This window comes from Salvelinus namaycush, chromosome 38 (genome assembly GCF_016432855.1).
Source record: "Salvelinus namaycush isolate Seneca chromosome 38, SaNama_1.0, whole genome shotgun sequence".
Lineage (NCBI taxonomy): Eukaryota > Metazoa > Chordata > Actinopteri > Salmoniformes > Salmonidae > Salvelinus > Salvelinus namaycush.
Genome location: NC_052344.1, coordinates 23,821,321 through 23,841,090, shown reverse-complemented (window position 1 = coordinate 23,841,090; position 19,770 = coordinate 23,821,321). Strand labels below are relative to the sequence as shown.

General features: G+C 46.9%; 1 protein-coding gene across 1 annotated transcript; it reads left to right on the top strand.

Annotated features, from left to right (window-relative positions):
* Positions 1 to 1,126: 1,126 nt before the first annotated feature.
* LOC120032111 (tetraspanin-8-like) lies at positions 1,127 to 12,834 on the top strand. Its single transcript, XM_038978053.1, has 6 exons — positions 1,127 to 1,243; positions 3,699 to 3,773; positions 9,670 to 9,765; positions 10,820 to 10,942; positions 11,390 to 11,473; positions 11,876 to 12,834. Exons 1-6 carry the CDS (start codon positions 1,127 to 1,129, stop codon positions 11,942 to 11,944), a joined length of 564 nt encoding a protein of 187 aa, XP_038833981.1. The 3' UTR covers positions 11,945 to 12,834.
* The last annotated feature ends 6,936 nt before the right edge of the window (positions 12,835 to 19,770 follow it).

Below are 19,770 nucleotides of genomic sequence, written 5' to 3'. Positions count from 1 at the left end.
TCTGACAACCGTGGAATAGACAGGTGTGTGACTTTCCAAATCATGTCCAATCAATTGAATTTACCACAGGTGTCCTCCAATCAAGTTGTAGAAACACCTCAAGGATGATCAATTGAAACAGGATGCACCTGAGCTCAATTTCGAGTCTCTTGGAAAAGTTGTTTAATTTTCAATATATCAGCAAAAAATTCTGAACCTGTTTTTGCTTTGTCAGTATGGGGTGTTGTGTGTGTAGATTGAGACTTTTTATTTAATGTAACAATGTGGAGAAAGTAAAGGGGCCTGAATACTTCCCGAATGCACTGTACCTACACACAATCATTTATTCAACCTTTTTATACATGTTAGAGAAGGAACCTCTTTTGCAGGAGAAACCATTACAAGTATGAGATGGCTTTTGGTGAATCTAATGGTTTCCCAGGTCATCCATTGGAAAGGACTTCTGGAGCCAGTTTTTCACAACTTTAAATCAGGATCAGATCCATCTGGCTGTTGTTGAGCCGTTTTTCCCCCTCCAGGATCATTCTGATCCAGATGCCAAAATATCCAAATCACAGAATCCAGATTTTCAGTGCTTTGAACTGGCCCACACCTCACCATCTAATGGACAGCTTGGAGTACTACTTCACTATTACAGGGATACAGAGATGAGTAAACTACATGAATTGAAATGTCAATTTAAAAAGGAGCTTGCAAATCCCTTATACAGTGCCTACAGAAAGTATACATGGGGGGGGGGGGTGAATACTTGTGTAAATGTGATTTCTCTATTTAATTTTCAATAAATGTTCAAACATGTTGTAATATCTACATGTAAAATGACTGTCTGTCCTCCTCCCTCAGATAATGGATGAGGCAGTGCCGTTTGTAGACCTGCTGATAGCTTGAGTAACTGTCTGTCCTCCTCCCTCAGATAATGGATGAGGCCGTGCCGTTTGTAGACCTGCTGATAGCTTGAGTAACTGTCTGTCCTCCTCCCTCAGATAATGGATGAGGCAGTGCCGTTTGTAGACCTGCTGATAGCTTGAGTAACTGTCTGTCCCCCTCCCTCAGATAATGGATGAGGCAGTGCCGTTTGTAGACCTGCTGATAGCTTGAGTAACTGTCTGTCCTCCTCCCTCAGATAATGTATGAGGCAGGGCCGTTTGTAGACCTGCAGATAGCTGTTGGTGTCATCATCATGGTACTGGGCTTCCTGGGCTGCTGTGGAGCCATTAAGGAAAACCGCTGCATGCTCATTCTGGTGAGGGGAAACACACACTCCCTTACAATAGCCAACCCTCACATTTACATTGAAAATGCTACATTATTGTACACTGCACAGGATAATGCTGTCCCAATAGCCAACCCTCACATTTACATTGAAAATGCTACATTATTGTACACTGCATAGGACAATGCTGTCCCAATAGCCAAGTGGTTCTAACCAAACCAGTCTCTTCATATGCAGTGCATTCAGAAAGTATTCAGACTTCTTCCATATTTCATGTTAGTCTTATTCAAAAATATATTAACTTTCCCCCCATTAATCTACTCACAATACCGCATAATGACAAAGCAAAAACAGGTTTGATGTTTTTGTAAATGTATATATTTTTTAAAATAATCAGTGTTACATAAGTCTTCAGACCCTTTACGCAGTACCTTGTTGAAGCACCTTTGTCAGCGATTACAAACTTGAGTCTTGTTGGGTATGATGCGACAGGCTTAGCACACCTGTATTTGTGGAGTTTATTCCATTCTTCTCTGCAGATTCCCACAAGATCTGTCAGGTTGAATGGGGAGTGTCGCTGCACAGCTATTTTCAGGTCTCTCCAGAGATGTTTGATCGGGTTCAAGTCTGGGTTCTGGCTGGGCCACTCAAGGAAATTCAGAGACTTGTCCCAAAGCCACTCCTGCGTTGGATTGGCTGTGTGCTTAGTTGTCCTGTTGGAAGGTGAACCTTCGCCCCAGTCTGAGGTCCGGAGCTCTCTGGAGCAGGTTTTCATCAAGGATCTCTCTGTACTTTGCTCCATTCATCTTTCCCTCAATCCTGACTAGTCTTCCAGTCCCTGTGGCTGAAAAACATCCCCAAAGCATGATGCTGCCACCACCGCGCTTCACCGTAGGGATGGTGACAGATTTCCTGTAGATGTGACGCTTGGCATTCAGGGCAAACTGGTCAATCTTGGTTTCATCAGACAATTTTTCTCATGGTCTGAGTCCTTTAGGTGCCTTCCAGCAAACTGCAAGCGGGCTGTCGTGCCTTTTACTGAGGAGTGGCTTCCGTCCGGCCACCGTACCATAAAAGCCTGATTGGTGGAGTGCTGCAAAGATTGTCATTCTGGAAGGTTCTCCCATCTCCAGAGGAGCTCTGTCAGAGTGACCATCGGGTTCTTGGTCACCTCACTGACCAAGCCCCCTCCCCTATTGCGCAGTTTGGACGGGAGGCCAGCTCTAGGTTGAGTCTTGGTGGTTCCAAACATCTTCCATTTAAGAATGATGGATGCCACTGTTCAATGCCACAGAATATTTTTTCCTTCCCCGTATCTGTGCCTTGACACAATCCCGTATCGGTGCTATACGGACAATTCCTTCAACCTCATGGATTGGTTTTTGATCTGACATGCACAGTCAACCGTGGGACCTTGTATATACAGGTGGACATGATTTGGAAAGGAACAATCAATTAAATTTACCACAGGTGGTCTCCAATCAAGTTGTTGAAACATCTCAAGGATGATCAATGGAAACAAGATGCACCTGAGATCAATTTCGAGTCTCATAACAAAGGGTCTGAATACTTATGTAAATGAGATTTCAGTTTTTTTTAAATAAATTTGCAAAAAATTCTAAACCTGTTTTCGCTTTGTCGTTATGGGGTGTTGTATGTAGATGTAACAATGTGGAAAAAGTACCTACAATCATTTATTTAACCTTTTTATACATATCAGAGATGGCATCGCTTTTGCAAGAGTGACAAGTATGAGATGGTTTCCCAGGTCACCCATTGAAAAAGTTTTTTTCCCAACTTTAAATCTGGATCAGAATGATCCAGAGTCTGTAATTGATCTGATCCTGGATAGCAAAAACAGACCATCTGGCAGTTTGAGCCATTTTTTTTTTGTCCCACTCCAGAAAATAATTGGATAGGATCATTCTGAACCAGATGCCAAAATATCAAGATCACAGAATCCAGATTTTCAGTGCTTTGAACTGGCCCACACCTCACCATCTATTGGACAGCTTGGGGTACTACTTCACTATTACAGGGATATAGAGATGAGTAAACTACATGAATGAAAATAAGTCAAATTTAAAATGGAGCCTGCAAATCCCTTAAGGTGATTTCAGAAAGTATACATTGGCGGGAGGGGGTGGATACTTTTGTAAGTGTGATTTCAATACATGTGCAAATGTCTAAAACATATATTTTTTTGCCATTATGCAGTATTGTGCATAAATAGAGGGGGGGTATGTTTAATCCATTTTGAATTCAGGCTGTAACACACATTTTTCGTTATCGAAAATAGCCTCATCACTAAATTTGAATCCTGATTTTAAAAGGTGATATTGGATTACCAAATCCTTATCTGAAGGATCAGAGAATCATTTCAGTTCTGTAAAAACCCAAATCAGATTAAAATGTTAGATATGTTAAATCCAGATAACTGTCCCCTTGCTTCAATGGAACTTCCTGGACAAATGTTTTGTTTCAGTTCTTCGTCGGGCTGCTCCTCATCTTCATCCTCCTGTTGATCGCCGGAATCCTGGGAGCTGTCGGAGAGAAGAAGGTAAGGAGGAAACCCTCACTGGTTGAATCAGCGTTTCCACATTTCAATGAAATTACGTTGAACTAACGTGAAATAGAAGTTGAATTGAATTCTGTGCTCAAAGGGATGTCTCACACACCCACTGTTAGTGAGGGGAAGGTAAGGAGGACTACATCACACACCCACTGTTAGTGAGGGGAAGGTCAGGAGGACGTCATCACACACCCACTGTTAGTGAGGGGAAGGTCAGGAGGACTACATCACACACCCACTGTTAGTGAGGGGAAGGTCAGGAGGACGTCATCACACACCCACTGTTAGTGAGGGGAAGGTCAGGAGGACGTCATCACACACCCACTGTTAGTGAGGGGAAGGTCAGGAGGACGTCATCACACACCCACTGTTAGTGAGGGGAAGGTCAGGAGGACTACATCACACACCCACTGTTAGTGAGGGGAAGGTCAGGAGGACTACATCACACACCCACTGTTAGTGAGGGGAAGGTCAGGAGGACGTCATCACACACCCACTGTTAGTGAGGGGAAGGTCAGGAGGATGTCATCACACACCCACTGTTAGTGAGGGGAAGGTAAGGAGGACGTCATCACACACCCACTGTTAGTGAGGGGAAGGTCAGGAGGACGTCATCACACACCCACTGTTAGTGAGGGGAAGGTAAGGAGGACTACATCACACACCCACTGTTAGTGAGGGGAAGGTCAGGAAGACTACATCACACACCCACTGTTAGTGAGGGGAAGGTCAGGAGGACGTCATCACACACCCACTGTTAGTGAGGGGAAGGTCAGGAGGACGTCATCACACACCCACTGTTAGTGAGGGGAAGGTCAGGAGGACGTCATCACACACCCACTGTTAGTGAGGGGAAGGTAAGGAGGACGTCATCACACACCCACTGTTAGTGAGGGGAAGGTCAGGAAGACGTCATCACACACCCACTGTTAGTGAGGGGAAGGTCAGGAGGACGTCATCACACACCCACTGTTAGTGAGGGGAAGGTAAGGAGGACGTCATCACACACCCACTGTTAGTGAGGGGAAGGTAAGGAGGACTACACACACCCACTGTTAGTGAGGGGAAAGTCAGGAGGACGTCATCACACACCCACTGTTAGTGAGGGGAAGGTAAGGAGGACTACATCACACACCCACTGTTAGTGAGGGGAAGGTAAGGAGGACGTCATCACACACCCACTGTTAGTGAGGGGAAGGTCAGGAGGACGTCATCACACACCACTGTTAGTGAGGGGAAGGTCAGGAGGACGTCATCACACACCCACTGTTAGTGAGGGGAAGGTCAGGAGGACGTCATCACACACCCACTGTTAGTGAGGGGAAGGTCAGGAGGACGTCATCACACACCCACTGTTAGTGAGGGGAAGGTCAGGAGGACGTCATCACACACCCACTGTTAGTGAGGGGTAAGGTCAGGAGGACGTCATCACACACCCACTGTTAGTGAGGGGAAGGTCAGGAGGACGTCATCACACACCCACTGTTAGTGAGGGGAAGGTCAGGAGGACTACATCACACACCCACTGTTAGTGAGGGGAAGGTCAGGAGGACGTCATCACACACCCACTGTTAGTGAGGGGAAGGTCAGGAGGACGTCATCACACACCCACTGTTAGTGAGGGGAAGGTCAGGAGGACGTACATCACACACCCACTGTTAGTGAGGGGAAGGTCAGGAGGACGTCATCACACACCCACTGTTAGTGAGGGGAAGGTCAGGAGGACTACATCACACACCCACTGTTAGTGAGGGGAAGGTCAGGAGGACGTCATCACACACCCACTGTTAGTGAGGGGAAGGTCAGGAGGACGTCATCACACACCCACTGTTAGTGAGGGGAAGGTCAGGAGGACTACATCACACACCCACTGTTAGTGAGGGGAAGGTCAGGAGGACGTCATCACACACCCACTGTTAGTGAGGGGAAGGTAAGGAGGACTACATCACACACCCACTGTTAGTGAGGGGAAGGTAAGGAGGACGTCATCACACACCCACTGTTAGTGAGGGGAAGGTACGGAGGACGTCATCACACACCCACTGTTAGTGAGGGGAAGGTAAGGAGGACGTCATCACACACCCACTGTTAGTGAGGGGAAGGTAAGGAGGACGTCATCACACACCCACTGTTAGTGAGGGGAAGGTAAGGAGGACGTCATCACACACCCACTGTTAGTGAGGGGAAGGTAAGGAGGACGTCATCACACACCCACTGTTAGTGAGGGGAAGGTAAGGAGGACGTCATCACACACCCACTGTTAGTGAGGGGAAGGTAAGGAGGACGTCATCACACACCCACTGTTAGTGAGGGGAAGGTCAGGAGGACTACATCACACACCCACTGTTAGTGAGGGGAAGGTAAGGAGGACGTCATCACACACCCACTGTTAGTGAGGGGAAGGTAAGGAGGACGTCATCACACACCCACTGTTAGTGAGGGGAAGGCCAGGAGGACGTCATCACACACCCACTGTTAGTGAGGGGAAGGTCAGGAGGACGTCATCACACACCCACTGTTAGTGAGGGGAAGGTCAGGAGGACTACATCACACACCCACTGTTAGTGAGGGGAAGGTCAGGAGGACTACATCACACACCCACTGTTAGTGAGGGGAAGGTCAGGAGGACGTCATCACACACCCACTGTTAGTGAGGGGAAGGTAAGGAGGACGTCATCACACACCCACTGTTAGTGAGGGGAAGGTCAGGAGGACGTCATCACACACCCACTGTTAGTGAGGGGAAGGTCAGGAGGACGTCATCACACACCCACTGTTAGTGAGGGGAAGGTCAGGAGGACGTCATCACACACCCACTGTTAGTGAGGGGAAGGTCAGGAGGACGTCATCACACACCCACTGTTAGTGAGGGGAAGGTCAGGAGGACGTACATCACACACCCACTGTTAGTGAGGGGAAGGTCAGGAGGACGTCATCACACACCCACTGTTAGTGAGGGGAAGGTCAGGAGGACGTCATCACACACCCACTGTTAGTGAGGGGAAGGTCAGGAGGACGTACATCACACACCCACTGTTAGTGAGGGGAAGGTCAGGAGGACGTCATCACACACCCACTGTTAGTGAGGGGAAGGTCAGGAGGACTACATCACACACCCACTGTTAGTGAGGGGAAGGTCAGGAGGACTACATCACACACCCACTGTTAGTGAGGGGAAGGTCAGGAGGACTACATCACACACCCACTGTTAGTGAGGGGAAGGTCAGGAGGACTACATCACACACCCACTGTTAGTGAGGGGAAGGTCAGGAGGACTACATCACACACCCACTGTTAGTGAGGGGAAGGTCAGGAGGACGTCATCACACACCCACTGTTAGTGAGGGGAAGGTCAGGAGGACTACATCACACACCCACTGTTAGTGAGGGGAAGGTCAGGAGGACGTCATCACACACCCACTGTTAGTGAGGGGAAGGTCAGGAGGACGTCATCACACCCACTGTTAGTGAGGGGAAGGTCAGGAGGACGTCATCACACACCCACTGTTAGTGAGGGGAAGGTCAGGAGGACTACATCACACACCCACTGTTAGTGAGGGGAAGGTCAGGAGGACGTCATCACACCCACTGTTAGTGAGGGGAAGGTCAGGAGGACTACATCACACACCCACTGTTAGTGAGGGGAAGGTAAGGAGGACGTCATCACACTGTTAGTGAGGGGAAGGTCAGGTGGACGTCATCACACTGTTAGTGCGAGGAAGGTCAGGAGGACGTCATCACACACCCACTGTTAGTGAGGGGAAGGTCAGGAGGACGTCATCACACTGTTAGTGAGGGGAAGGTCAGGAGGACTACATCACACCCACTGTTAGTGAGGGGAAGGTCAGGAGGACTTCATCACACTGTTAGTGAGGGGAAGGTCAGGTGGACGTCATCACACTGTTAGTGAGGGGAAGGTCAGGAGGACGTCATCACACCACTGTTAGTGAGGGGAAGGTCAGGAGGACGTCATCACACTGTTAGTGAGGGGAAGGTCAGGAGGACGTACATCACACCCACTGTTAGTGAGGGGAAGGTCAGGAGGACTTCATCACACCACTGTTAGTGAGGGGAAGGTCAGGAGGACGTCATCACACCCCTGTTAGTGAGGGGAAGGTCAGGAGGACGTACATCACACCCACTGTTAGTGAGGGGAAGGTCAGGAGGACGTCATCACACCCACTGTTAGTGAGGGGAAGGTTCAGGAGGACGTACATCACACACCCACTGTTAGTGAGGGGAAGGTCAGGAGGACGTCATCACACACCCACTGTTAGTGAGGGGAAGGTCAGGAGGACGTACATCACACACCCACTGTTAGTGAGGGGAAGGTAAGGAGGACTACATCACACACCCACTGTTAGTGAGGGGAAGGTCAGGAGGACGTCATCACACACCCACTGTTAGTGAGGGGAAGGTAAGGAGGACGTCATCACACACCCACTGTTAGTGAGGGGAAGGTCAGGAGGACTACATCACACACCCACTGTTAGTGAGGGGAAGGTCAGGAGGACGTCATCACACACCCACTGTTAGTGAGGGGAAGGTCAGGAGGACTACATCACACACCCACTGTTAGTGAGGGGAAGGTCAGGAGGACGTCATCACACACCCACTGTTAGTGAGGGGAAGGTCAGGAGGACGTCATCACACCCACTGTTAGTGAGGGGAAGGTCAGGAGGACGTCATCACACACCCACTGTTAGTGAGGGGAAGGTCAGGAGGACTACATCACACACCCACTGTTAGTGAGGGGAAGGTAAGGAGGACGTCATCACACTGTTAGTGAGGGGAAGGTCAGGTGGACGTCATCACACTGTTAGTGAGGGGAAGGTCAGGAGGACGTCATCACACACCCACTGTTAGTGAGGGGAAGGTCAGGAGGACTACATCACACCCACTGTTAGTGAGGGGAAGGTCAGGAGGACTTCATCACACTGTTAGTGAGGGGAAGGTCAGGTGGACGTCATCACACTGTTAGTGAGGGGAAGGTCAGGAGGACGTCATCACACTGTTAGTGAGGGGAAGGTCAGGAGGACGTCATCACACTGTTAGTGAGGGGAAGGTCAGGAGGACGTCATCACACTGTTAGTGAGGGGAAGGTCAGGAGGACGTCATCACGCTGTTAGTGAGGGGAAGGTCAGGAGGACGTCATCACACACCCACTGTTAGTGAGGGGAAGGTCAGGAGGACGTCATCACACACCCACTGTTAGTGAGGGGAAGGTCAGGAGGACTACATCACACACCCACTGTTAGTGAGGGGAAGGTCAGGAGGACTACATCACACACCCACTGTTAGTGAGGGGAAGGTCAGGAGGACTACATCACACACCCACTGTTAGTGAGGGGAAGGTCAGGAGGACTACATCACACACCCACTGTTAGTGAGGGGAAGGTCAGGAGGACTACATCACACACCCACTGTTAGTGAGGGGAAGGTCAGGAGGACTACATCACACACCCACTGTTAGTGAGGGGAAGGTAAGGAGGACTACATCACACACCCACTGTTAGTGAGGGGAAGGTAAGGAGGACTACATCACACACCCACTGTTAGTGAGGTGCGCTCAGATCGTTACATTTTATTCAGGAGACGCTCTTCTACAGAGTGACTTACAGGTGCAATTAGGGTGCCTTGCGCAAAGGAACAGCGGCAGTTTGTCCCGTTATTCGGCTCGGAGTCTAACCTTCGACCTCTCGGTTACTGGCCCGAAACTCTTAACCGCTACTGTACCTGTTGGGACAATTGAATTCCTACCATTTTAAGTTCCTCGTATACCGTCGGTACCTTGACACTTCTTGAATGTGTTAATAAAACATGGTTTCCACACCTGTTTTCATGTCTTTGTGTGTCTCCCCTACTGTTCAATGGCCTCTTCCAGTCTCAGGTGTGGGTGAAGGAGAGTCTGGCGAAGCTGCTACCACTGAAGGACCAGAAGCCTGAAATTCAAATGGACCTGCAGAAACTGGAAGTGGAGGTACCATAGAGAATGATAGATTTTCTTTCTACATGTCCAATGATGGTGTCTGAACACACGGGCAACGCCGTTGAGGTACTCGCTGTCCTGAAGTAGTACACTTCATCACAAGTTAAATGATCTCTCCTGATGACCAAGTTGGACTTGACTCCAACAGGGCCATCAGGAGGGATCAGCCAATGAAGTTGAAATCCCTCCCACAATTCAAAACACCTCAATGGCACTACCCATGATAACACAGGCTATTGGCCTCGAGTTTTTTTTATTTTTTTTATCCATTTCTATGGGAGTTTTTTTAAACCTTTATTTAACTAGGCCAGTCAGTTAAGAACACATTCTTATTTACAATGACGGCCTAGGAGCAGTGGGTTAACTGCCTTGTTCAGGAGCAGAACAACAGATTTTTTTACCTTGTCAGCTCGGAGTCGATCTAGCAACCTTTCAGTTGCTGGCCCAACACTCTAACCACTAGGCTACCTGCTCTAACCACTAGGCTACCTGCTCTAACCACTAGGCTACCTGCTCTAACCACTAGGCTACCTGCTCTAACCACTAGGCTACCTGCTCTAACCACTAGGTTACCTGCTCTAACCACTAGGCTACCTGCTCTAACCACTAGGCTACCTGCCGCCCCCAAAAAGTGGTGGTTTCACAGGTCCCAAGATGAATCACCTGGACATAGGATGCGCCACAAATTGTACACATTCCCTGTAGTGAACTACTTTTGAGCAGGACCCATAGGGCTTTGGTCCAAAGTAGTGCACTACAAAGGGAATGAGGTGCAATTTGGGACGCAGAGATTGATGGTCCTGTCTTGAATGTATGAATAATTATTAGTTTAATTAGTTGGTACAGATTAATTGTTCTAATCGGCTACGAATGTTATTGGATCATTTTGTCGACTAACTGAATAACTTTTTTTTTAAATGTTAAATGGGCTGCTACCTAAACAGATTATAGTGAAATATTTTGCAACGGGAAAATGACAGTGTGCCTTTACTGAACACAACCCCTTGTGTTGGTGAGACGGAGGACTGACTCCTTTGTTTTTCAGGCAAAGTGCTGTGGACTGATCAACGGACCCTCTGACTGGGGCTCCTCTGTCCCCAGCTCTTGTGACTGCGTTGACACCGCTCAGGTGTGCCAAAGTGCAGGCGGACGCAAAGTGTACTCAACGGTAAGCAGAGAATCACATATTATTAATAAAATACTATTTAGGAAACTCAAGGATGGTGGCTTTACTTGGTATAAAGGAATCATCAATAAACACATTACATTAACGCTGCACTACATTACCATTACACTACCATACGTTACCATTACCGCTACATTACCATTACGCTGCACTACCATGCGTTACCATTACGCTGCACTGCCATGTGTTACCATTGCGCTACACTACTATACGTTACCATTGCATTACCATACGTTACCACTACACTACACTACTATACATTACCACTACACTACTATAAACAGAACCTGTACAGGGAACTGATCTACAGTCACATGAAACCATAGAGGGTTCCAGGATGATGCAACCGTGAACCGCAAAGTAGCGTCTTCGTACAATTACCTTGACCTGGTGTTCACTAGTGTTGACTGTTCGCTTTGTCCTCTGCAGCCTTGTGTCAAGTTTGTGACTTCCTTCATGGAGAAGAACGCAATCATCGCCCTGGGGATTGCATTTGGTATCGCAGTCTTGATGGTAAGAATCCAAAAGTCCAATCTCTATAACAAAAGCCTCTATTAATACATTATATTATGCACTGTACTGGTCATAGAAATGGAATACATGTGTATTGTTCTAGTCAGTGTTCAGTACTGGTCTGTTTCATCTTCACTAACTCTTTATGGCTGTCGTCATTGGCATTAAGACGGATATGTGCAATTCACTCTGTCACTGTTCAATACTTTAATGTATCCTGGTCCCAGATCTGTTGGCACCTTCTAGGCAACGCCGATGGCAGTTTGTCATTGCCAATTAACAACCTGCTGGCAAGACTGTACAAATGGATCTGGAACCAGGCTAGACACCACAAACTGATGTGGGAACCGGGCTATAGCCTGGTAGTTAATGGGTTGTGACGTACCTTTTTTTGTGTTTCAGCTCTTTGGAATGGCCTTCGCCATGACCCTGTACTGCCAGATTGGGAAGAGGGACGCCAACACTACCTAATACAGCAACACGTGATACACTTGATCTAAGGTTGTGGTCAAGTTGAATTGGAAGTCATCAATTCAGGAAGTCAACAGAAACAAAAAAAAACGGAATCTATTTTCAATGATTTCTCAAACTGAAAAGCAGAAGTTATTTATTACAAGTTTTTACATTAGAATTTTCATACAATGCTCTTCCTCAATTGACTGACTTCGATTCACATTGACCCCAATCCTGTCTTGATCAACAGCTGGCTTTGACATATCCCATACAGCATGCATCATGTATTTGTTACTGAACGTTGGGGTTCAAATCCAGTCAATTCAGGAAGTACACTGAAATTCCAGTTCTCTTCAATGAGGAACATTTGGAATGCAATTAGGTTTTGCTTTGTGAATTGACTGGACTGGAAATGGACTGGACTCCCAACCTGCTGAACATCACTATGGACCACAATGCATCATGTGTTTGTTGATCTTATTCCTGCACCAAATGATGCTCTGATTTGGATCTCAGCTCTTTGTTAAATTCTGTCAGTTTCTTCACTTGTGAAGTTGATTGATCCGTTCCTCATTGAACATGAATTTGTGTATTTTTTAAAGGATCTCTGTTTTCATTATCTACTGCTCTGTTTCTCTCACTGAAGGAGGGGGCTTCGCTGTCCATACACTGAACTTTGTATTCTTCATGCTAAAATGTTGAAAATAAATTCCCATTTTATTGCTATCATCTCGTAGATATTAAAGTCTGACGGTAATATTGATCACGCTGTGTATATACATTTACCTGTTATATATTTGAGTTGTATAATGATTGCAGTACATGTCAGAATGTCTTCTGTTCAAGGCCTGTGTCCAATGGCTGTTCCCCTTTTTGAGGCACATCAGAAATAAAGAAGTAGTAATTCACTTGGTTCCCCTCATTTGCTTCCCCGCCTCCAGCCCGCCTCTTCAGAGAACAACTTTGACTCATTAAGAAATCCGGTCCCATATTCATAAAGCCTCAGAGTAGGAGGGCTGATCTAGGTTCAGTTATGTAATAGATCAGATTACATGGACCGTGGGGGGAGATCTGATTTTAGGTCAGATTACATGGACGGTGGGGGGAGATCTGATCCTAGGTCAGATTACATGGACGGTGGGGGGAGATCTGATCCTAGGTCAGATTACTTGGACTGTCACGCCCTGACCTTAGTATTCTATGTTTTCTGTATTATTTTGGTCAGGTCAGGGTGTGACGAGGGTGGGTATGATTGTTTTGTATTATCTAGGGTTTTTGTATGTCTAGGGGTGTTTGTAAGTCTAGGCATATCTAGGTCTATGGTGGCCTGAATTGGTTCCCAATCAGACACAGCTGTTTATCGTTGTCTCTGATTGGGGATCCTATTTAGGTTGCCATTTCTCAGTTTGGTTTGTCTATATGTAGGTGCATGTCAGCATATGTTATAATATAGCTTCACGGTCGTTTTGTTATTTTGTTTAGTGTTTATTCGTTAATTTAAAAAGTATGTATTTATATCACGCTGCGCCTCTGTCTCCTCACTACGACGAATGTGACAGAAGAACCCACCAAACCAGGACCAAGCAGCGTGAAAAGGAGGAACAGCGCTTAATGGGGAAATGGACCTGGGAGGAGATATTAGATGGAGCAGGACACTGGACACAGCCGGGGGAGTATCGCCGTCCTAAGGAGGAGTTCGAGGCAGCGAAAGCGGAACGGCGATACTACGAGGAAAAATACCGGAGAATAGAGGAACGGCAACGATATGAAGGTACACGGCTAGCACGGAAGCCCGAGAGGCAGCCCCAAGATTTTTTAGGGGGGGGGGGGGGGGGGGGCACGAGATTGGCTGAGTCAGGTAGGAGACCTGAGCCAACTCCCCGTGCTTACCGTGGGGAGCGTGTAACTGGTCAGGCACCGTGTTATGCAGAGATGCGCACGATGTCTCCATTTCGCATTCTTAGCCCGGTGCGCTCTATTCCAGCTCCTCGCATTTGCAGGGCTAGAATGGGCATCCAGCCAGGACATATTGAGCCAGCTCTATGTTCTGGATCTCCAATGTGCCTCCACGGTCCAGTACGCCCTGTTCCTGCTCCTCGCACTCGCCCTGAGGTGCGTGTCCTCAGCCCGGTACCACCAGTTCCCGCACCACGCACCAGGCCTACAGTGCGCCTCGGCAGTCCGGGGCGTCCGGTGACGGTACCCAGTCCGGGACGACGGGCCCGGAGCGTCCGGCGATGATCCACGGGTCTGTGCTACAAGAGCGGACTCAGTGTAAAGAAGGGGGGCGGCGTCCAGAACCAGAGCCGCCACCGTGGGTAGATGCCCACCCGGACTCTCCCCTAATAGTTCAATGTTTGCGGTCGGGAGTCCGCAGCTTTGGAGGGGGGGTACTGTCACGCCCTGACCTAGGTGAGCATTTGCATGTTTTTCACTGAAGAAGGAATTGGTTGGAATGTTGAAGTTTCCCCTAGGTACAGATCTAGGATCAGCTCCCCCTCCCCCAATCCTAACCTTAACCATTAGTGGGGAAAACGCTAAACTGACCCAGGATTAGTGTCTAGAGGTAATTTCCCCCTACAGCCTGTCATCTCCATGAGGTGTTGGTACTACAACTACACCCTACAGCCTGTCATATCCATGAGGTGTTGGTTCTACAACTACACCCTACAGCCTGTCATCTCCATGAGGTGTTGGTTCTACAACTTCACCCTACAGCCAGTCATATACATGAGGTGTTGGTTCTACAACTACACCCTACAGCCTGTCATCTCCATGAAGTGTTGGTACTACAACTACACCCTACAGCCTGTCATCTCCATGAGGTGTTGGTTCTACAACTACACCCTACAGCCTGTCATATCCATGAGGTGTTGGTTCTACAACTACACCCTACAGCCTGTCATCTCCATGAGGTGTTGGTACTACAACTACACCCTACCGCCTGTCATATCCATGAGGTGTTGGTACTACAACCACACCCTACAGCCTGTAATATCCATGAGGTGTTGGTTCTACAACTACACCCTACAGCCTGTCATCTCCATGAGGTGTTGGTACTACAACTACACCCTACAGCCTGTCATATCCATGAGGTGTTGGTACTACAACTACACCCTACAGTCTGTCATATCCATGAGGTGTTGGTTCTACAACTACACCCTACAGCCTGTCATCTCCATGAGGTGTTGGTTCTACAACTACACCGTACTGCCTGTCATATACATGAGGTGTTGGTTCTACAACTACACCCTACAGCCTGTCATCTCCATGAAGTGTTGGTACTACAACTACACCCTACAGCCTGTCATCTCCATGAGGTGTTGGTTCTACAACTACACCCTACAGCCTGTCATATCCATGAGGTGTTGGTTCTACAACTACACCCTACAGCCTGTCATCTCCATGAGGTGTTGGTACTACAGCTACACCCTACCGCCTGTCATATCCATGAGGTGTTGGTACTACAACTACACCCTACAGCCTGTAATATCCATGAGGTGTTGGTATTACATCTTCACCCTACAGCCTGTCATATATACATGAGGCGTTGGTTCTACAACTCCACCCTACAGCCTGTCATATACATGAGGTGTTGGTTCTACAACTTCACCCTACAGCCTGTCATATACATGAGGTGTTGGTTCTACAACTACACCCTACAGCCTGTCATATACATGAGGTGTTGGTTCTACAACTACACCCTACAGCCTGTCATATCCATGAGGTGTTGGTTCTACAACTTCACCCTACAGCCTGTCATATCCATGAGGTGTTGGTACTACAACTACACCCTACAGCCTGTCATCTACATGAGGTGTTGGTTCTACAACTCCACCCTACAGCCTGTCATATCCATGAGGCTTTGGTTCTACAACTTCACCCTACAGCCTGTCATCTCCATGAGGTGTTGGTTCTACAACTTCACCCTACAGCCTGTCATCTCCATGAGGTGTTGGTTCTACAACTTCCCCCTACAGCCTGTCATATCCATGAGGTGTTGGTACTACAACTACACCCTACAGCCTGTCATATCCATGAGGTGTTGGTACTACAACTACACCCTACAGCCTGTCATCTCCATGAGGTGTTGGTACTACAACTACACCCTACAGTCTGTCATATACATGAGGTGTTGGTACTACAACTACACCCTACAGCCTGTCATCTCCATGAGGTGTTGGTTCTACAACTACACCCTACAGCCTGTCATCTCCATGAGGTGTTGGTACTACAACTACACCCTACAGCCTGTCATATCCATGAGGTGTTGGTTCTACAACTACACCCTACAGTCTGTCATCTCCATGAGGTGTTGATTCTACAACTACACCCTACAGCCTGTCATCTCCATGAGGTGTTGGTTCTACAACTACACCCTACAGTCTGTCATATCCATGAAGTGTTGGTTCTACAACTACACCCTACAGCCTGTCATCTCCATGAGATGTTGATTCTACAACTACACCCTACAGCCTGTCATCTCCATGAGGTGTTGGTTCTACAACTACACCCTACAGTCTGTCATATCCATGAGGTGTTGGTTCTACAACTTCACTCTACAGTCTGTCATCTCCATGAGATGTTGATTCTACAACTACACCCTACAGCCTGTCATACCCATGAAGTGTTGGTTCTACAACTACACCCTACAGCCTGTCATCTCCATGAGGTGTTGGTACTACAACTACACCCTACAGCCTGTCATATCCATGAGGTGTTGGTACTACAACTACACCCTACAGCCTGTCATATACATGAGGTGTTGGTACTACAACTTCACCCTACAGCCTGTCATATCCATGAGGTGTTGGTACTACAACTACACCCTACAGCCTGTCATATCCATGAGGTGTTGGTACTACAACTACACCCTACAGCCTGTCATATCCATGAGGTGTTGGTACTACAACTACACCCTACAGCCTGTCATATCCATGAGGTGTTGGTACTACAACTACACCCTTCAGCCTGTCATATCCATGAGGTGTTGGTTTTACAACTACACCCTACAGCCTGTCATATCCATGAGGTGTTGGTACTACAACTACACCCTACAGCCTGTCATATCCATGAGGTGTTGGTACTACAACTACACCCTACAGCCTGTCATATCCATGAGGTGTTGGTACTACAACTACACCCTTCAGCCTGTCATCTCCATGAGGTGTTGGTTCTACAACTACACCCTACAGCCTGTCATCTCCATGAGGTGTTGGTTCTACAACTAAACCCTACAGCCTGTCATATCCATGAGGTGTTGGTTCTACAACTTCACCCTACAGCCTGTCATCTCCATGAGGTGTTGGTTCTACAACTACACCCTACAGCCTGTCATCTCCATGAGGTGTTGGTTCTACAACTTCACCCTACAGCCTGTCATATCCATGAAGTGTTGGTTCTACAACTACACCCTACAGCCTGTCATCTCCATGAGGTGTTGGTTCTACAACTTCACTCTACTGCCGTCACCCTATATCCATGCGTGTTGGAATTACATGGACTGTGGGACTTGATCCTAGATCATCACTCCTGATCTGAGAGGATTTATGAATACAAGCTCTGGTCTCATTACATGGTGTTGATTCCTCTGTACAAAAGGTGGCTCCTATGTTAGAACCCTTTAAATAATCATTTTTGGTTTTAGGTAGGACCTATTTTGCTTCAGGAAGAACCCTTTTGGGTTCCATATAGAACCCTTTCCACAAAGGGAACTAGAAAAGGGTTCTACCTGGAACTAAAAGTGTTCTATGGGGACAGCTAAAGAACCCTTCTGGAACCCATATTTTGAACTATTGAAACACTTAATGAACTAGGAACAATCCTGGCTCATATTCATTAGACACCAAATTCAAGAAAACAGACTGAAACTGGGTCGGACTAACTGAACCTGTCCAATAACAAACACTTGTTTCTGTTTTTGCGACGATGTGCACTAATGAATACCACCCTGATGTTTGAGAGGAACTTATTTACAGCAAATGACATAAAACCCAGAGTTTTTCTATCAATGCACATTCTCTCAGAGAGCGAGACAGAGCTGAGCTGAGGTGAGACGAGAGCTACAACGTCTTGTTCCATTTGAGGCAGTGGTGGAAAAAGTAGCCAATTGTCATACTTGAGTAAAAGTAAAGATACCTTAATGTAAAAGTGAAAGTCACCCAGTAAAAGTCTAAAAGTATTTGGTTTTAAATATACTTAACTATCAAAAGTAATTGTAATTGCTAAAATGTACTTAACTATCAAAAGTAAAACTATAAATTATTTCCAATTTCTTATATTAAGAAAACCAGACCACCATTTTCTAGTTTTTTTTATTTGCAGATTGCCAGGGGCACACTCCGACACTCAGACACTCCAACACTCAGACATCATTTGACAAAAAGCCCTGAAAAACAATGAGTACGCTGCTGGTACGTTAACCACGCCCCCGAGCCCATAGGACGGGTTCAACAATAAAAGGGGTTCCCCCTATGGTTCTTCATTTCATCATATACCATGGATATTCATATACCATCTGAGGACTCCAACATGGTGTGAGGACCAAACCCTATGGGCGATGATATGCCTCACAGCCCTCCTTTCTACTCACCCCATTCATTCATTCAGTCACCCCCTACATATACACAGCATGAGGATGTGTTTGATGGGGGGAGGGGTCAGTACTATTTTTGTGGACACCATCAAGGCCTCTGTAGCCTCACTTTTAGATGTGGTGATTGGAGAGTATTTTAAGAGAAAAATGCCACGGTTGTGAGATCAATGAGGGTTGGTAGAGGGTTGTGAGATCAATGAGGGTTGGTAGAGGGTTGTGAGATCAATGAGGGTTGGTAGAGGGTTGTGAGATCAATGAGGGTTGGTAGAGGGTTGTGAGATCAATGAGGGTTGGTAGAGGGTTGTGAGATCAATCGTCCCAGCCAGTGACGACATCCTTGTTTATTTGACCCACCCAAGTACTTCTCCTTCAACCACTTTGAGGAACTGGTGAAAAGACTTTGGTCCGGCCGTTTTATATCATCAATGGTCAGAGCCCTGGAGTCTGTGGGTCTTGTACCATCTATTCCTAGAGTTCATGGTGTAACAGAGGCTTTCCTACATGAACTGAAGGAGGCCATCTTCATCCATGAACCCCAAGAAAACAAATAACATTATTAGTCATGATTTAAAAATATATATTTTATTTTATTACATATAAATTAATTGGTAACTATTTGCGTAATATGCTTGGAGAATATCAAAAAAATTGAGAGAGAGAATTTACAAGTCTTATGAAACAAATAATTGAAAATAAAGTGGCCGATGCCTCACTTTACACAGCCAACAATACAGGGGTTAATGCAGAGCGTGTTTAAAAATGGAAAAAATCATGAGTCATGCAAGACAAACGGGGAAGACTCTACAATTGGCACAAATGGTCTCACGTCTTGTGGATGATTCTGAAATGGGTGCGTTATTGTTATGGTCATCAGAGCCAAGGAGGATGGCTGAGCAGCTGATGAAAAACATTTACACCCCCTCTAACCCAGGGTCTTATGGGGAAAGGAGAGGCTCCAGAGAGATATAGCTGAAGAAACAGGCAGCAGGTTAAGCGATGATCAAGTGAATGATTGGCTAGCAGAGCAGAATGCACTTTGCATAAATCTGTGCGAAAACAATTTCTTCTAGTTTTTTCTACTCATCCCATGTCACAGTTTCAGGCTGATCTATGTGACATGCAGGAATTTGCCGATAAAACTGATGGAAATCGATACATGCTAACGGTTATAGACATTTTCCCTAGAATAGCTTTTGCAAGGGTCTTAAAAAAATACGAGTGGGACAGAGGTGACCCGGGCCTTTGACTC